The sequence below is a fragment of the Vulpes lagopus genome, chromosome 10, assembly GCF_018345385.1.
Source record: "Vulpes lagopus strain Blue_001 chromosome 10, ASM1834538v1, whole genome shotgun sequence".
In the NCBI taxonomy this organism is placed as follows: Eukaryota; Metazoa; Chordata; class Mammalia; order Carnivora; family Canidae; genus Vulpes; species Vulpes lagopus.
The window spans coordinates 57,879,196-57,897,090 of record NC_054833.1 but is presented as its reverse complement, the minus strand read 5'-3'; the positions used below and the strand labels follow the sequence as shown (position 1 = coordinate 57,897,090).

The following is a 17,895-nucleotide window of genomic DNA, read 5'->3' as shown; positions in this document are numbered from 1 at the left end:
CAGTAAGGCCAACTTCACAGAATAATGGGAATTCCAGAAGGAAAGGAGAGAGAAGAACATTTAAAGAAATAATGCCAGATAATTCCCAAATTTGATGAAATACATTAATTTGTACATTCAGGATGCTCAACTAATTCCAAGTATGGTAAACTCAAATGATGTATATCTAGCTGCATCAGTTAAACTTATGAAAACAAAAGCCAAAGAATCTCAAAAGCAGCAGGAGAAAAATCACATACCAGAAATCCTCAAAAATGTTAACAGCTGACTTCTCATCAGAAACTGGAGACCAGAAAGCAGTGGGATGACATATTCAAAGTGCCGAAGCAAAAAGATCATTAAAGGGGATCCCTGGGTGGCTCAGCGGTTTAGTGCCTGCCTTTGGCCCGGGGTGGGATCCTGGAGTCTCAGGATCGAGTCCTGCTCCTGCGTTGGGCTCCCGATGAATAAATAAATAAATACATAAATCTTTTTTTAAAAATTGTTAAAATTCCATATCCAGCAAAATAATCCCACAAAAATGAAGGAGAAATTAAGACACTCTCAGATAAACAAAAACTAAAACATTTGTTGCTGGCATATCTTCCCTGTAGACAATACTAAAAGGAATCCTTCAGGCTGAAATGCAAAGACATTAGACAGCAACTCAAATCCACACAGAAATAAAGAATACCAATAAAGGTAACTACGTAAGTATAAGACAGCAAATATTTATTTTTTGTTTGTAATTTTTAAATCCTAGCTGAATAAATAATTATAAAGCTGTGTTTATAGAAGTATTAATTTCCTCTTCCATTTTATGAGCAATTAATTAAATGTAAATATATGAAACAGTCCAACCAAAAGACCAAGATTGGCAATGGATAAAAGAAAAAATCGTGAACTGCATGCTGTTTTAAGAGCCATTTAAATTCAAAGAGTGGAAAAGATAGTCCATACAAATAGTATTCAAATGAGAAGTAGGAAGACTGTGTTAATACTGTATAAAATACACCTTAAAACAAAAATTGCCACTAGCAACAAAGAAGGGCATTTTATAATAATAAAAAGGTTAATTACATTTTTAATTTTTTTTCTATTCATGATAGACATAGAGAGAGAGAGACAGAGAGAGAGAGAGAGAGGCAGAGACACAGGAGGAGGGAGAAGCAGTCTCCATGTGGGGAGCCCGACGTGGGACTCGATCCAGGGACTCCAGGCTCATGCCCTGGGCCAAAGGCAGGTGCTAAACCGCCGAGCCACCCAGGGATCCCCTAATGACATTAAAAAATGTTTTATTTATTTATTCATAAGAGACAGAGAGAGAGAGAGAGAGAGGCAGAGACACAGGCAGAGGGAGAGGGAGAGAAGCAGGCTGCATGCAGGGAGCCTGACGTGGGACTTGATCCTGGGTCTCCAGGATCACGCCCCGGCTGAAGGCGGCACCAAACTGCTGGGCCACCGGGGCTGCCCAAGGTTAATTGCATTTTAATTACAAATATATATGTACCTAATAAAAGAGACCCAATGAAACAAAAATGGACAGAATTGAAGGAAGATATAGACAATTGAACAATAATAGTTGGCTTCAATACCCTATTTTCAGTAATCTATAGAGCATCTACAAAGATCAACAAGGAAATATATGACTTGAACATCATACACCAATTAGATGTAATAGCACCCAACAAAAGCACATTCTTTTCAAGTTTACATAGAACATTTTCTAGGCCATAACATTGTGTTAGGCTATAAAATAATCCTCAGTAAATTTGAAAGAATTGAAATTGCATATAGTATGTTCTCTGACACAATGGAATGAAACTAGACATCATTAGCATAAGGATATTTGGGAAATTCACAAAAATCAGAAATTCAGAAATCAATACATTTCTAAATAACTAATGGGTCAAAAAAAGAAATCACAAGGGATGTTAGAAATTACTTTGAAATGAGTTAAGATGAAAATACAACATATCAAAATTTATGGACTACAGATACGGGAGTGATTAGAGGGATATATAGCTCTAGATGCCTGTATTAAAAAAAGAGAGAGAGATTTCAAGCCAATAACCAAAAATTATACCTTAGGAAATGAGAAAAATAGGAGTGAATGAAACCCAAAGCACTTTGAAGGAAGACAATAATGAAGATTAGAGTGAAAATAAATGAAACAGGGAATAGAAAAACAATAGAGAAAATCAATAGAACCAAAGTTGGTTCTTTGAAAAGATCAGCAAAATTGACAAATCCTTAATGAGATTAAAAAATATAAACAAGGGAGCACCTGAGTGGCTCAGTGGTTGAGCATCTGCCTTTGGCTCAGGTTGGGATCCCAGGGTCCTGGGATCAAGTCCTGCACTGGGCTCCCCGCAGGGAGCCTGCTTCTCCCTCTGCCTGTGTCTCTGCCTCTCTCTCTATGTCTCTCATGAATAAATACATTAAAAAAATATAAACAGGGGACATTACTACCAACCTATGGAAATATTAGGATAATAAAATGATATTATGAACAATTTTTGCCAATAAATTAGATAATTTAGATAATTTTAAATTAGATAATTAGATAATTTAGATGAAATGAACAAATTTCTAGAAAGATACAAACTGCTGAAACTGACTCATGAAGAAATAGAAAATATGAATAGATCTATAACAAACAATGGGGTTGAATTATTAATAAGAAAAAACTACCTGGAAAGAAAAACTTAGGGCCAGATAGCTCCACTAATAAATTCTATTAAATGTTTCAAGAAGAATTAACACTGATACTTCACAAGCTCTTTGAAAAAATAGATAGGTGAGGGTACTGCCCCACTCATTCTATAAGGCTGCTACCAAACCAAAAAGAAGATATCACAACAAAGAAAACTACAGACCAAATTTTCCTATGAATATAGATGCAAAAATCCTCATTAAAGTACTAGCAAACCAAATTCAGCGAAACATAAAAAGTGGCATTTATTCGAGGAATGCAAGACTGGTTAAACACCTGAAAATCAATTAGTATTATACACCATATCAATTAGATTAAAAAAAAAACACAGGATCATCTCAATAGACACATAGAGAGATCATTTGATGAAATCCAACACCCTCTCATGAAAAAAAAAAAAAAAAACAACTTGCCTGTTAAAGTAGGAATACAAAGAACTTCCTCAACCTGATAAAAGAGATCTATGAAAAACTACATTTTAATGATATATGGATGAGACTCTGAGTTTAGTGGTGTGTGGTGCATAGACTGCTGTATTTAGTAATGTATGCATGAGATGCTGTGTTTAGTGGTGCATGATCCATGTTTTACTGTATGAAACACTGTTTCATCACACATAGTGTGTGTGCTATTGTGTTTAGCGATACATGCACCAGGCAAGTGGCATATAGTGTCTATGCTATTGTGTTCAGTGATATATGTGTGTGAGATATTGTGTTTAGTGCTCACACTGCATGTTCTTTCTTAAGTGATACATGTCTAAGACATTATGTTTAGTGGTATATGGTAGGTGTGCTACTTTGTAAAATATTGAAAGCTTTCCCTCAAAGATCAAGAGTAATACAAAGATGTCCAGTCTCATCACTTCTATTCACCATCAGACTGGAACTTCTATCCAGGGCAATTAGGCAAGAAAATGAAACAAAATACATCCAGATTGGAAAGAAAGCGCAACTATATTCTTGGATGACATGATCTTGTATATAGAAAATCCTAAGAAAAATGGGATGCTTGGGTGGCTCAGTGGTTGGGTATCTGCCTTCCGCCCAGGGTGTGATCCCAGAGTCCCGGGATCGAGTCCCACATCGGGCTCCCTGCATGGAGTCTGCTTCTCCCTCTGCCTGTGTCTCTGCTTCTCTCTCTCTCTCTCATGAATAAATAAATAAAATCTAAAAAAAAAAAAAAAAGAAAGAAAGAAAAAGAAAATCCACCAGAAAACCATTGGAACTAATAAATGAGTTCAGCAAGGATGCAGGATACAAGACTAATAGACAAAACCCAGTTGTATTTCTATACACTAGCAATGAAAAATCTACAAATGAAATTAAGGAGTCAATTCCATGGGATGCCTGTGTGGCTCCATGGTTGAGTGTCTGCCTTTGGCTCAGGGAGTGACCAGGATCGAGTCCCACATCCGTCTTCCTGCATAGAGCCTGCTTCTCCCTCTGCCTATGTCTTTGCCTCTCTCTGGGTGTCTCTCATGAGTAAATAAATAAAATCTAAAAAAAAAAGAGAGTCAATTCCACGTACAATAGCTCAAAAACAATGAAATGCCGAGGGATAAATTTTTTTTAATTTTTATTTATTTATGATAGTCACAGAGAGAGAGAGAGAGGCAGAGACACAGGCAGAGGGAGAAGCAGGCTCCATGCACCGGAGCCCGATGTGGGATTCGATCCCGGGTCTCCAGGATCGCGCCCTAGGCCAAAGGCAGGCGCTCAACCGCTGCACCACCCAGGGATCCCCCGAGGGATAAATTTAACAAAAGAAGAGCAAAATGTATGCTCTGAAAACTGTAAAACATCGTTGAAACAAATTTAAGACAAATAAATGGAAAAACATACCATATTCATGGATTGAAAGATATTATATGGTTAAGGTGGCAATTCTCCTCAGAAGGGTCTAAGATTCAATATGATGTCTTTTAATATCCCAGATGGTTTCTTTGAAGAAATTGACAAGCTGATCCTAAAACTCATATAGGAATTCAAGGAATCCAGAGTGGTCAAAACAATCTTAACCAAGAAGAATAAAGCCGGAAGCCTCACACTTTAAAAAAAAAAGATTTTATTTATTCATGAGAGACACACACACACAGAGGAGAGAGAGAGAGAGAGAGAGAGAGAGAGAGAGGCAGAGACACAGGCAGAGGGAGAAGCAGGCCCCATGCAGGGAGTCCGACATGGGACTTGATCCCGGGTCTCCAGGATCACACCCTGGGCTGAAGGCGGCACTAAATCGCCACCCGGGCTGCCCCTCACACTTCTTGATTCCAATATATCACGTGTATCGTAAGGGACCTGAATCCAGAATATAAAAAGGATTCTTACGACTCAACAATATAGAGAAAAATAACCTAATTTAAAAATGGACAAAAAGCATCTGAACAGACATTTCTCCAAAGAAGATATGCAAATGGCAGTAAGCACGTGGAAAGATGTCTGACATCATTAGACATTGGGGAAATGCAATTGCAAGCCTCAATACACTACCACTTCACACATACTAGGATGACTAAGATTTAAAAAAAGAGGGAAAATAAATAACAAATGTTGGCAAAGGTGTGGGGAATTTGGAACCCTCATACACCCTAGAATTGTAAAATGGTATACCTCTTTGGAAAACAGTTTGGCAGTTCCTCAAAGTGCTAACCCCAGAATTACTCTCTGACCCAGTAATTATCCTCATGGTTCTAGATCCAAGTGAAATGAAAACATGTGCCCATACAACTTGTCAGTGAATATTCACAACAGTCTTACATGGAAATAACCCAAATATTCCTCAACTGATGAATGGATAAATGAAATGTGGCATATCTGTACAAGAAAATCTTATTTGGCCACAAAAGGAGACAAAATATCAACACCTGCTACAACACAAATGACTCTTGGAAAATTTATGCTTAGTGAAGGAAGCCAGACACAAAAGATAACATATTTATGGTTCCATTTGTATGAAACGTCTGGAAGGGGAAAATCTACCTATGTGGAAAATAAAGAAGTGGTTGCCAGGTGCTGGAGGAAGAGGAGAATCGATTGTGACTGTAATGAGAATGGGGTTTTTTTTCTGGCGATGATGAAATGTTCTAAAATTGATTGTGGTGACAGTTGCCTATCTTCTTTAATATGTTACACATCACTGATGTGTATACTTTAAAACTGACTTTTGGGGTGCCTGCGTGGCTCAGTTTGGTTAAGTGTCCAGCTCCTGATTTCGGCTCAGGTGTTGATCCCAGGGTTTTGGGATCAAGCTCCACATTGGGCTCTGCTCTGAGAATGGAGCCTGCTTCAGATTCTTCTCTCTGCCCCTCTCCACTCCCTGCTTGTGTGTGCTCTCTCTCATAAAATAAAATAAAATAAAATAAAATAAAATAAAATAAAATAAAATAAAATAAAATAATAAAATGGTGAGTTTCATATTATATGGATTATATTTCAATAAACTGTAATAAAAATTAGGAAATACAGAATATATAGGCTTCTTCCACCATTTTTTTTTTTTTTTTTTTTTTTTATGATAGTCACACAGAGAGAGAGAGAGAGAGAGAGAGGCAGAGACACAGGCAGAGGGAGAAGCAGGCTCCATGCACCGGGAGCCTGACGTGGGATTCGATCCCGGGTCTCCAGGATCGTGCCCTGGGCCAAAGGCAGGCGCCAAACCGCTGCGCCACCCAGGGATCCCTTCTTCCACCATTTTTAAAATAAAATGTAGCACACTGGGGATGCCTGGGTGGCACAGTGGTTGAGCCTTTGGCTCAGGGTGTGATCCCGGGGTCTGGGATCGAGTCCCACATGGGGCTGTCTGCAAGGAGCCTGCTTCTCCCTCTGCCTCTGTCTCTCTCTTTGTCTCTCATGAATAAATAAATCTTTTAAAAAAATGTAGCACACAGTATACTCTTTTGACCTCTGCTTTTTTTCCACTTAACAATGTACCTTGGCATTCATTTCATAACAGTACACAGTACTCTTCATTGTCTTTTATGGCTACATAGTACTTGATTATGTAGCTGTACTACCTTTAACTCAACAATTTTCTCATGTAGGTGGCATCTGGGTTGTTTTTAATATTTTGCTATTAAAGATGGTGCCACAACTAATAAACCTGTTGTTTCTTTCTTTCTTTTTTACAGGTGTACCACAGGGTAACTTCCTATAAAACAGATTACTATATCTGGGGCGCCTGGCTGGCTCAGTCAGTGGAGCGTGCGACTCTTGATCTCAGGGTTGTGAGTTTGAGCCCCACATAGGATATAGAGATGACTTACAAATAAAATCTTAAAAAAAAAACAACCCCCCCTCCCCAGATTATTGGATCAAGAGGTAAATCCATATTAATACATAATTTTGTTAAATATTACCAGATGTTCCTTCCATAGCATCTGTTCCATTTTTGTACCTTTGACAACAATGTAAGAAAGTACCTATTCTCACAGCTTCATTAACAGGGTAGGTTTTCAAGCTTTTGAGTTTTTGTCAATCAGTGGTTGATACACAATATCTCAGTGTATTTTCATTTGGGGTTTTAATTTGCATGAAATTGAGTATCTTTATATATGTTTGAAAAACTATTGATGATTTTTTAAAAATGAACTAAAGTGATTTCTTTCAGATTTTTCTATCAGGTTTTTGGCTTTGTTCTTCTAGATTTTTACAGCGCTCTCTGATACATTCTGGCTGTTGACTATAAATATCATCTAAACTGGTGACTCCTAAATCACATGCCCATGCTGAGCTCCAAACTCATATGTCCAACCACTTACTTGATATTTCACTTAAAAAAAACCCAATAGTCAGTCTTGTCTATCATGAGAAAAACGGAATTCTTTATTTTCCCCCTTGAGTACTTCTTCATCTCAATGAATTATATCCAAATACCTGACTGTTTTTCTGTATCTCCTCTGACAAAGCTCTAGACCAATTCACCACCATTTATCTCCCTAAAGATGGCAGCACCTCCCAATTGGCCTCCCGTCTTCTGCCTTTACCTCTTCCCTTCTCCCTAACCCATTTTCAAAATAGTGACCAGGATGATCTCTTTAAAAGTGTAAATCAGATCCTTCCCACAGCAGGGGGAATCAAAGAGAACATATAATTGAGCTCCTTGGTGTGGCTTCCGTGTCTCACGGGAGTTGACGCTTGTCAACCTCTCCAGTTCTTTCCCTACCCAGCTGGTCCTTGTGGCTTTCTTTGGTCTCTTGAACATACCAGGCTTATTACACTCTTGGGATTTTTACACATTTCTCCTTTCTTTGCATGACTATCCTTCCCCTCCACATCTTCCCACTTGGGTCTCTGCCAAAATCGCCCCATCCTCTACTGCTCTAGTTGATTTTATTCAAGGCCTCTCCCCAAACCAGTTGCTGTTCTGGACATCTCTGTTATATGAACGAATTCACCCCTCTTTGTTTAAAAAACCATTTGAGGGTTTTTTAAAAATTATTTTGCAACAAAAATAATTCTAGGTAATGTATATAGGAATTTATCATCCATAAAAGAGTATATTTATAAAAATTATCAACCATAAAAATGGAGGAATCATGATTTGGGAACAATTACCTATCTATCTGAAAAAAAAATAAATTCAAATCCCTCCCTCATACCATACAAAAAGTGACTTCTACTAGATTAACAAGCAAACCATGAGAAATCAAAAATGTAAAAATATTGGGAGAATTTTGGAAAAACTGTTAAGAATACATTAGTGAATTTGGGGGTGACAAAGGCCTTTCTTGGAGAAGATAAAAAAAAATGCAGAAGCTGTAAAAAGACAGATGATTAAAACTTAAAACACCTGTGAATAAATAGTAATTTATTATTCAAATTAAAAGACAAATAATAAACTGGGAGAAAAGACACTGTATCTAACACACAAAAGATTAATATCCAGAATATAAAAAAAAATATCCAGAATATGTTCAGAATTCCTCCAAATCAGTAAAAAAAGGTGAACAGCCGATGACAAATGGGCAAAGGATATATAAAATTCACAGTAGATGAATACAAACAGCCATCTTTCTTAGGAAAGATCCCTAACCTCACTGACATTCAGGGAAATGGCTTATTATAACGACATTATTATATAATCTTTTGCCCATAAGACTGGCAGATAATGAAGATTTACGGAAGCCAGCATTGGCAAGGATATGCAGAAATGACTACGTTCACACACTCTCGGTAGGAAAGTACAATGGCATGATACTTTTTGAGGGTAATTTGTCAGTATCTGTTATGACAAAAAGGGTTCATCATGACTTTTGATCTGGTCATTCCAGGTAGGTAGGTAGGTAAGTCTCCTTATGTAAGTGAGGAAAATCACTCACATAAATGCCTAAATAGGCACACATGTGCCTTGCAGCAATGTTTGTACATGATGAAAAAATTCTGATTAACCAAACTGGAAAATTATGTGAGAGTTAAAAAGAATAAGGAGAGAGGCAAGTTCAGAATCATATGTACAATGTGATCTCATCTATGGGAATAACATGAAACAGAGGCATGTTTCTGCATGTCCATAAATGTGCAGGAAAATGTCCAAAAGGATTCAAAGAAAGCTCATAATAGTAGTTTGTCTCAGGGAGGAGTGTGGGATTGTGCCCATGATGCAGGGAGTAGAGATTGAGGGGGTGCTTTTGCTTTATCTGTATTTTTAAAAATGTATAATTAGAATTTTACTGGAGTAATTTGGAAAAAAAAGACAAGACATGAAAGGTAAAGTAACTTTTGGAGGTATTGCTAACAATTCTAGAAATGAATGTAGTTGATAATGGCATAGCGGTGTGGGGTATTTGCTGATACCTGACAGACATAGTTAGCCGTCGCCAAAAAGGCATACAGCAAAAAGGCATACGCTTTGTAGTCACAGACTCCAGATTTGAATACTGGCTCTCCCAGTCACTGTGTGATTTGGGCAAATCACTTAAATTCTCTGAGCTCTGGGATAGCAAATGGAATCTACAGCAGAGGGCTTTTAGGAGGATTGAAGAGATAACATATCTCTAGGTAAAAAAAAAAAATCTTTAGTACATAGTAGGTGCTCAGCTAAGGGGTGGGTATTATTAGTAGCAATGATTAAAATGATAGTTTGTAACCCAGTGAGAAGTTAGAAGCAAATGAATGGCGACCAAACCGAATCAAATCCCACGGGTTTAATTTGCAGGTTGTACATCTTCTCACCACCAGAGATTCTTTATGATTTGCTCCATATATTCCTAGTGTTATTCATTTGTTTATTCATTCATTCATTGACTCATTTAATAAGTATTTACTAAGCGCTTCTTACACTGGGGACTAGACATAAAATGTTAACACGTTTGTGTCCCCAGGCACCCCGGGGGCTCAGTGGTTCAGTGTCCAACTCTTGATCTCAGCTCAGATCTTGATCTCAAGCCCTGCACTGGGCTCCATGCTGGGTGTGGAGGCTACTTAATGCAACAACAACAACAAACAAACCTGTCCCTATTTTCTGGGAGTTGACATCTTCTCCCAATGGGAGAAAGAGACATATGGCTAGTTGCCAACGTGACATGGGAGTTACCCACATGGACATTGGACCTAGACAACCTGGTTCTCTTTTCCAGATTTATCGCTTACTAGCTCAGTTGACCTTGGATTGGTTATTTAACCTCTTTGGTTCAGTCATCTATAAAATGAGTTGTCAACATTTCCCATCTCCACTCCCTACCATAAGGTTCTTAAGTAGATTAGATGCAGGGTGCCTGGGTGTCTCAGTGGTTGAGCGTCTGCTTTTGGCTCAGGGCATGACCCTGGGTCCTGGGATCGGGTCCCGCGTCAGGCTCCCCACAGGGAGCCCGCTTCTCCTTCTCCCTGTGTCTCTGCCTCTTTCTCTGTGTCTCTCATGAATAAATAAATAAAATCTTAAAAAAAAAAGATTAAATGTGTAACTACAAGGGTAAAGTGCTTTGCCCAGTGCTTGGCACATGGTATGCCCTAGTGGATGCTGGCCACTTTTATCTCCAGGCGGTTATGCTTCTGTCTGGTTGATGTCATAAAAGGGGAATTCGGAGAGAAAGGAGCACCCATCAGATATAAAGACACATGTCTATCTGGCAAACCACATATATTAAGTAATAATGGATCCCTCTATGTTATTAATCAACATCTAACATAAAACTGGCATAAGAACTTCTAATCAGCATGAGATAAGTAAGCAATATGGTATAATTTCTGTCCAGAGCAAAGAAACTTGACATTTTAGCCTTGGGAACCTTACTTAGGGTAAATGGGATGATTCTGTTTAGCTTTGAAAATATTGGAAATTTCTGCCCTGGATTTCTAGGAATATCTTCACAGACTGACTTCTTCTAAGGTCCGGGGATCCCTCATCACCAAGATGGAAACTAATAATCCAGGGAAAAGGAAGAAAATGAAAGGAGAGAAGGAGAAATGGAAGCAGACATTTATAGACAAACTACCATGTGTTAGGTGCGTTATCTCCTAAGCTGTCCCGATGCGTACTGAGGCTGGCCTATTATCCCTATATTAGCTAAATAAACAGGGGTTCAGAGAGGTCAAAGAGTGCTCATCGGCGCCAGGACTCCAGGTCTTCTGGTTCCAAGCCTGGAGTTCCTCTCTGGACAGCAACCTGCATCTCACAGGAGATGTGAGGGAAGTCATCCCTGTGTTGTGGCGCTGTCTGTATACTTCTCACTTGGGAGAGGGATGGGGCAAGAATGGATTGGAACAAGGATTACAGATCACCACCTTCCAACTCCAGGTCCCAGAAAGGGATGGTAGCTGCTTGAGGGATAATCAGAGAGAGAGAAATTTAGAGAGAGAGAGAGAGAGACCAGGCTGGGGGATTATGGCTGAGGACATAAAGGTATCTGTCCCTGGTTGGCTCTTCCTGGGAACTCTTAGGAAGGCAACGCCCAGGTGGGGACCTTCCAAGTCTCCAGATGCCTGGATACAGACATTGCTCCTGGGGGAGAGTCCCCTTGATTCCCGTCCCTCCTTCATAACCTTGACCAAGGCTAGAGAAGTATGGTGCCTTGACCTTACTCCCTGGTCCCTTCCTGTCCTTGAGAATCTGGGTCGCAGAGAGAGAGAGAGTGAGAGGGTGAGAACACTACTGAGTGCTGTTAGCTGAATCCCAGGTTGGAAACCCGGTCTGATAGCCATCTGCATAGGATAGAATTTTGAAATGGAATGCATCCGGGAAGATGTGGTTGATCTCCTCTGTGCCTGTTGTCTACCTTTTGAGTTGAGAGGCGTAGAATGATGTAACATGCGGGACAGCACCTAGTAAAGTTCAAAAGGCGGCAGGTGTGTTATTGTCCTTGTTACTGTAGCATCTTGAGGCCAAAGAGGATTGCAGAGATGGTCTCATCTAATACCCCAGATGCGGCGGGAGGCCTTGGCCAGCACCTCTGACCAACTGCCAACCAGCTCCACCTGCGCCCTTGGAACGACAAGGAGCTCACTCCTCCAAAAGTAGCCCCAGTTAGCTCTCACTGAGAAAAAGTTCCTTGGCTTGAGTTGAGGTCTGTCTCACCGTACTCCCTGGGCAGACGGCACATTTGTACCCACTGTCCTCCTGGATTTAAGGACAAAGTCAGGTCTCAGGTCATCTTGGCCTGCTGTGCACCGCACCCCGCCCCCCCCCCCCCCAGCCAGAGTACCTTTCCTCAATATCTTTGTGTACTTTGCACAGAATACTTTGCAGATTCTTCATTCCCCAGAGCTCCACCCACTCCAGCTGGTCACTATCCCCCTGCAAATATGGTGCTCAGAGCAAACACAGCCAACCCTGCCAATGTGACCCGAGCAGAGCAAAGTGCGACACAGGCATCACCTCCTATAATCTATACCCTGTGACTATTAATGCTGCACAAAAACAAGTGCTTTCCGGAAGTGGCATCACATTTGTTCATGTCAAGCTTGCATTTTAAGCAAATATCCTGCACTCTTTCTTACCTAAACTATATCCGCGTCCCATTTTTATAATCAGTTTAAATGGCCCCTCAAAATGCTCTTCTTAATTTTATGACCCTCCCTCCCTTGTTCAGGGATTACTGTTATGACCTCTCTGATACTCATTCTCTTCCCGTCTTTAGATTCCTGTCCATCAGGTTTAGTTTTGCCTGTTTGGGAACTTTCTATAAATGGAATCATGCCATATGTATTACTTTACAATTAGCTTCTTTTCCCCGAAACTATGTTTGTGAGATCCATCTACGTTGAATATGCAAGAATAGTTTTTCATATTATTACTATAGAGTATTCCATTGTATGAATGAATACATTACAGTTGATTTATTCTACTGTTGGTGAACATTCGGGTTATTTGTTTATTGTATAAACTGTGCCATCTCAGATATTCTTGTATGTGTCTCTGGGAGACATGTACAATATAATTAATAAGTGGTTATTTTATGCATTTAAATCTTGTCTCTCAGTTTTTTAAAAAAGATTTTATTTATTCCTGAGAGACACAGAGAGAGAGAGGTGGAGACACAGGCAGAGGGAGAAGCAGACTCCTTGCAGGGAGCCCAATGTGGGACTTGATCCCAGGACCCCGGGGTCATGCCCTGAACCAAAGGTCAGCCACTAAGCCTCCCAGGCGCCCCTTGTCTCTCAATTTCTTTCAGAATGAAGGAATCCTGGCTTTTACATCTCATAAAGGCTTTGAGTGCACACTAGTTTTCTCTAGAATATATGCTTTGAGGTAGAATTGCTGAGTCTTAGGATTTACATAAAACTAGGAAAATGTATACAACGCTTGCATGCTCCTTATTTGATTTAGAAATTGCTTTTTTAAAACACGTGTCTAGCATGGGGGGCGGATGTGCAAGCCAGCAGTCTGACCATTTCTGAGCGACCTTGATCTTGAGGACCTACTTCAAGCCCCAAATTATCAATAGCAATAAACATGCCTCTTACTCATTGGAAGAGTCCCTTCTATAGAGGGCATCAGTATCTGCTATCTTTATGGCTCCTGCCTCATGTTAGTCATCACAAGATAGAAGATGCACTGGCTGCCCTATCCTGGACAAGAGACACTTGTGGGAGGGGGCAAGTAGGAAAAATGACCCTGCTTGCTTTCTCAAAGGTACACCAGACATCTGAGGATATTAACTGCCTAAAACAGTCAAGCCCTAATGTTAGCAGGATTTAGGGCAAAAGTACAAATAGATGCCACACATCTACCTAAATTATTGAAGATTATAAATCATTTCATCTAACAGTTAACCTTCATATGTTCCATTCTACCTTGACCAATGCACATCTTTGATGATGCAGAAGACCAGGCTCAGATTCAGAATTCCTGAACTCCTGAGATGTATGCACTTGACTGAATGGTAAGGGGAGGTAAGGGGAGCCCTGGCCAGGCTGGACTGTTGGCCGGTGCCTGGTTTCTGTGCACACGGCAATTCAAAGGTCCAAGTGATGTGCCACCTCCCACAAACACAGTTGCGTCTTAGCCACTTTTAAGGGATGGCCCGATGGTGCCCTGCAGAGGATGATCTGGGGAAGAGGCAGGGCCTCCAGCCATGGTGTGTGCACGTGCATGAATCTGTGTGTGTGAGATTCTGGGGTCACAGTTTCCCAGAGCTTGGTCTTGAAGGAGGGGCACAGGTTCCAGGTGGGCATGTTCCCTGCACTCTGTGGCCAGATGGGGCTAGACAGGAGCCGCTATAGAAGGTAGGGGCCCAGGGCAGGCTCTCTCGCCCAGGTAGAGGGGCAGCACTGTGCACCTGTCATCCCTCCACACCTCCCACGAGGAGTGCCGCGGGGACCGTGTTGGGCTGTATCCCCAGCATCTATCGCAGCCCCTGGCACCTGGAAGTCACACAGGGCATACAGGTGCTCCGTGTCCAGACCGCCAGAAGCGGCTCCGCTTGAACCTTCTGAGCCTCCATGCGGAGGAACCTGTGTGAGGTTCCAGGCGGTGAAGTGACTGGCGCAAGGTCACGCGGCCAGAGGGGGTGGCGGCTGCACCTGCGCCCCCTTCACCCCCGGCCTCCTCGCCCGCCCCGCCCTCGGGTTTTACCGGGTTCTTCCTTTCGTGGGTACTGGGGCAGAGGACTCGGAGCGGCCCCCCGGGGCCCCGGCAGCCCCGCCCCCGCGCGCCCCCGCGCGCCCCCGCAGCCGGCCCTCCACTGCCCCCTCCGTGCCCCCCTCCAGCGCCGCTCGCTCGGCCGCGCGAGGCCCCGCCCCCCTCGGGCGCCGTCACGTGCCGCCCGTCGCCCCGCGCCTGCGCACTGCTTATTTCCCGCTGTCAGGATGAGGAGGCGGAGGTCGGCGCTCGGGTCCGTCTCTGCCCGCGGCTGTGGCGGCGCCGGCGGCTCCAGCCATAGCGGTTCTTCCCTGGGCGGCGGCCGCGGCGGCTCGGTCGACGCCTCCTCCGCCAGCTGAGCCCGCGGGAGCCCGGGACGCCGGCCGCCCGCCCCGCTCCGCTCCGCGAGGCCGCCGCCCGGCCATGGCGCAGCCGGGCCCGGCTCCTCAGCCCGACGGTGAGGCGCCCACCAAGGCCGGCGCGGCGGGCGCGGCCTGCCCCGGGCGGCGGGGAGGGGCGGGGGGCGCGGGCGGCGGGCGGCGGGCGGCGGGGGCGAGGGCGGGGGGCCTCCGTGGGGCGCGGCTGGGCGGTCGGGGAGGCGGCGGGGAGGGAGGGAGGGAGGGCCGGGCACGTGGGCCGTGCGGCGGGGAGGCTGCGGACCTCGGGGGCCCTGCCCGGGCCCTGCCCGCCGCCAGCGCGGGGCACCCCGCGGGCGGCAGGGCCGGGGCGCGCTCGCGTGCGGCCCGGGCGGGGGCGGGGGCGGGGGCGGCGCGGGTGGGGGGGCCTGGAGGCCGCGGACCCCCCCGCGGACGGGCGGTGGGCAGCCCCTCCGGCACGCTCGCAGAGACAGGCTCCTGCGAGCCTTTGTACTTTGTGGGTGAACACGGTCCCCTGCGTGTGGTCAGGCGCGGTCTGTCGCCGTGGCGGGGGGGGCGGGGGGGGCGGGGGGGGGCGGGGGCCCCGGGGGAATAAGGACAATGCTGTGTGATGTGGAAGTCGAGGACGTGCCTTGTGTCGCACTTGCCTGGGTGGAAGGAAAGACAGCCGCATCCCAGGTCCTCCAAGGGGAGTGTCGGAGTCCTTGGTGACCTTCTGGGATGCGGGCTGAGCTGCACACTCCAGAGATGGACCACCTGGTTCCAGGTTTTACCGGCTGGACTTGGCGTTGGCGGGGGGGGGGGGGGGGGGGGGGGGGGGCAGTGTGCTAGTGCGCCGGCTGCCTGCAGGGTGTCTGGGTGACAGAGTTCTTGCAGGTGCCCCCGGCCGGCCACTCTAGGCCTGAGTCGGGCACACAGTAGGTGCTTCCTGTGCTTGGGCCTTAAAATAGCCTTTCATGAAAAACGTCGCCTGTGTCCTGGCCTTCTGGGAGCCTGAAACAATGTTATCAGATTCTAGGGCTAGCGGCTCTCCTGGAAGCAGGCTCCAGAGCCAGCGGGAGACCAGTTTTCGGTTTCGCGGGTTGGCCGCGGACAGATGGGGGAGTAGCCGTGCCTGGACGTGTGCGTCCGGGTGGGCTCCGGGAGTCCGCCTGCGTGCCGTCCGCACCTTTCGCACTGGGCGTCGGGGAACAACACTGCCTTGGCACAAGCCCCTCTTTGTTGCTGCTGACAGAGGCAGAGCTCCGAGAGCCCCAGGGGCTGCCGGCCCCGAGCCTGAGTGGGAGGTGTGCTCAGCCGGCCGCGTGGACACACGGCTGGGGGGGGGGGCGGCTCAGGTGACCCGGCAGTCTGGACCGAGAGCTCTCTCCCCCTGTGAGATGCGAAATAGTCCTCCTTGGAGATAGCCAGAAATGACTAAGCACTTGAAAGAGGATGGGAAAAATGAACTTTAGGAAATCTTGTGTTCTTTTGCTATTCTTAGTACAGGTTTGTTCCCTGTTTTCCAAATCCTGTGACTCTGGGATGGTGGGATTCAGTTTGCCTAGCTTGCAGTATTTATTTTCAATTATCGTAGTAAATGAGCAGCCGCAGCTACCGCGTACACGAGGAGAGTGCGGTAAATCCGACTGCTTTGTGTCGGCGCCTTCTTAGAAGTTTGCTGCGGGGAATTTAATTCTGCGCACTGGCCGAACTTAATATAGGCCGCTTCTTAACACCTTAGCCTCAGGCAGCTCCCATGTCCTTATCCGCAGAGCCTTAAACTTACGTGCAGAACTCTTTTGAGTCGTACTGACAGTTTTTCACTTTAATCCTGCATCCTGCTTTTCTCATTTTAGAAGCAGCTTGTCATTTGTGTTGATAATTGTTTTCCTTTCTTGACATATCTTTGTTTTCTGTGGAAATATGGTAGATTAAGAATGGATTTGTGTGTAAATTGATAGAATGAAATGTAATTTTCTTTTTGTTCTTTTTAATTTCTGCTTTTGTGAATTTATTTTAGTGTTGGACTTATTTTGTTTTGTTTTGCTAGTGCATCTTATTCATTTAGAATCAGGGTAATTTTAATAGCCATAGAAATTTCATCTAATTATTCCATTTCACCTTGAGAATTCAAAGAGTATATAGAACGATTTTATTATTTTATTTTATTTTATTTTTTTATGATAGTCACACACAGAGAGAGAGGCAGAGACACAGGCAGAGGGAGAAGCAGGCTCCATGCACCGGGAGCCTGACGTGGGATTCGATCCCGGGTCTCCAGGATCGTGCCCTGGGCCAAAGGCAGGTGCTAAACCGCTGCACCACCCAGGGATCCCTATAGAACGATTTTAAAATTTTAAAATCCTAATGAAACTGTATCGTAGAAACATTTGCTGTGATTTTTTTTTTTTTTTTTATTTTTTTATTTATGTAGTCATACAGAGAGAAAGAGAGAGAGAGAGAGAGAGGCAGAGACACAGGCAGAGGGAGAAGCAGGCTCCATGCACCGGGAGCCTGACGTGGGATTCGATCCCGGGTCTCCAGGATCGCGCCCTGGGCCAAAGGCAGGCGCCAAACCGCTGCGCCACCCAGGGATCCCCCATTTGCTGTGATTTTATTTGTTATTTAAAAACACTGCCTTGTAAAATTCCTCCATTAAAAATGCATGTAGTAAGAAATGTATCTTCCCTCTTCTCTTGGAGGTCACCACTAGTACCTTTTCTGTCCTTCTTGACTTTTTTCTTGTACTTACATAGACATGCTATGGTTTCTGCAGATAGGTCTATGACTTGTCTATTCCATTTAGTACACGTTGGCTGTAATTAC

General features: G+C 44.2%; 1 protein-coding gene and 1 long non-coding RNA gene across 3 annotated transcripts in view; both read left to right on the top strand.

The window, feature by feature from the left end:
- LOC121500056 overlaps nt 1-7,206 on the top strand; it is a 30,501-nt gene extending 23,295 nt beyond the window's left edge. Inside the window, exon 3 of the long non-coding RNA XR_005990298.1 lies at nt 6,825-7,206. This is a non-coding gene — a long non-coding RNA (uncharacterized LOC121500056). The remainder of the gene's footprint in view (nt 1-6,824) is intronic.
- A 7,719-nt stretch (nt 7,207-14,925) lies between these two features.
- Nucleotides 14,926-17,895, top strand: part of RABEP1 (rabaptin, RAB GTPase binding effector protein 1) — a 106,436-nt gene continuing 103,466 nt past the window's right edge. For both annotated transcript variants that reach the window (XM_041772132.1, XM_041772131.1), the window contains exon 1: nt 14,926-15,167. In XM_041772132.1, the coding sequence (XP_041628066.1) occupies nt 15,134-15,167 (34 nt within the window). In that variant the 5' untranslated portion in view covers nt 14,926-15,133. The remainder of the gene's footprint in view (nt 15,168-17,895) is intronic.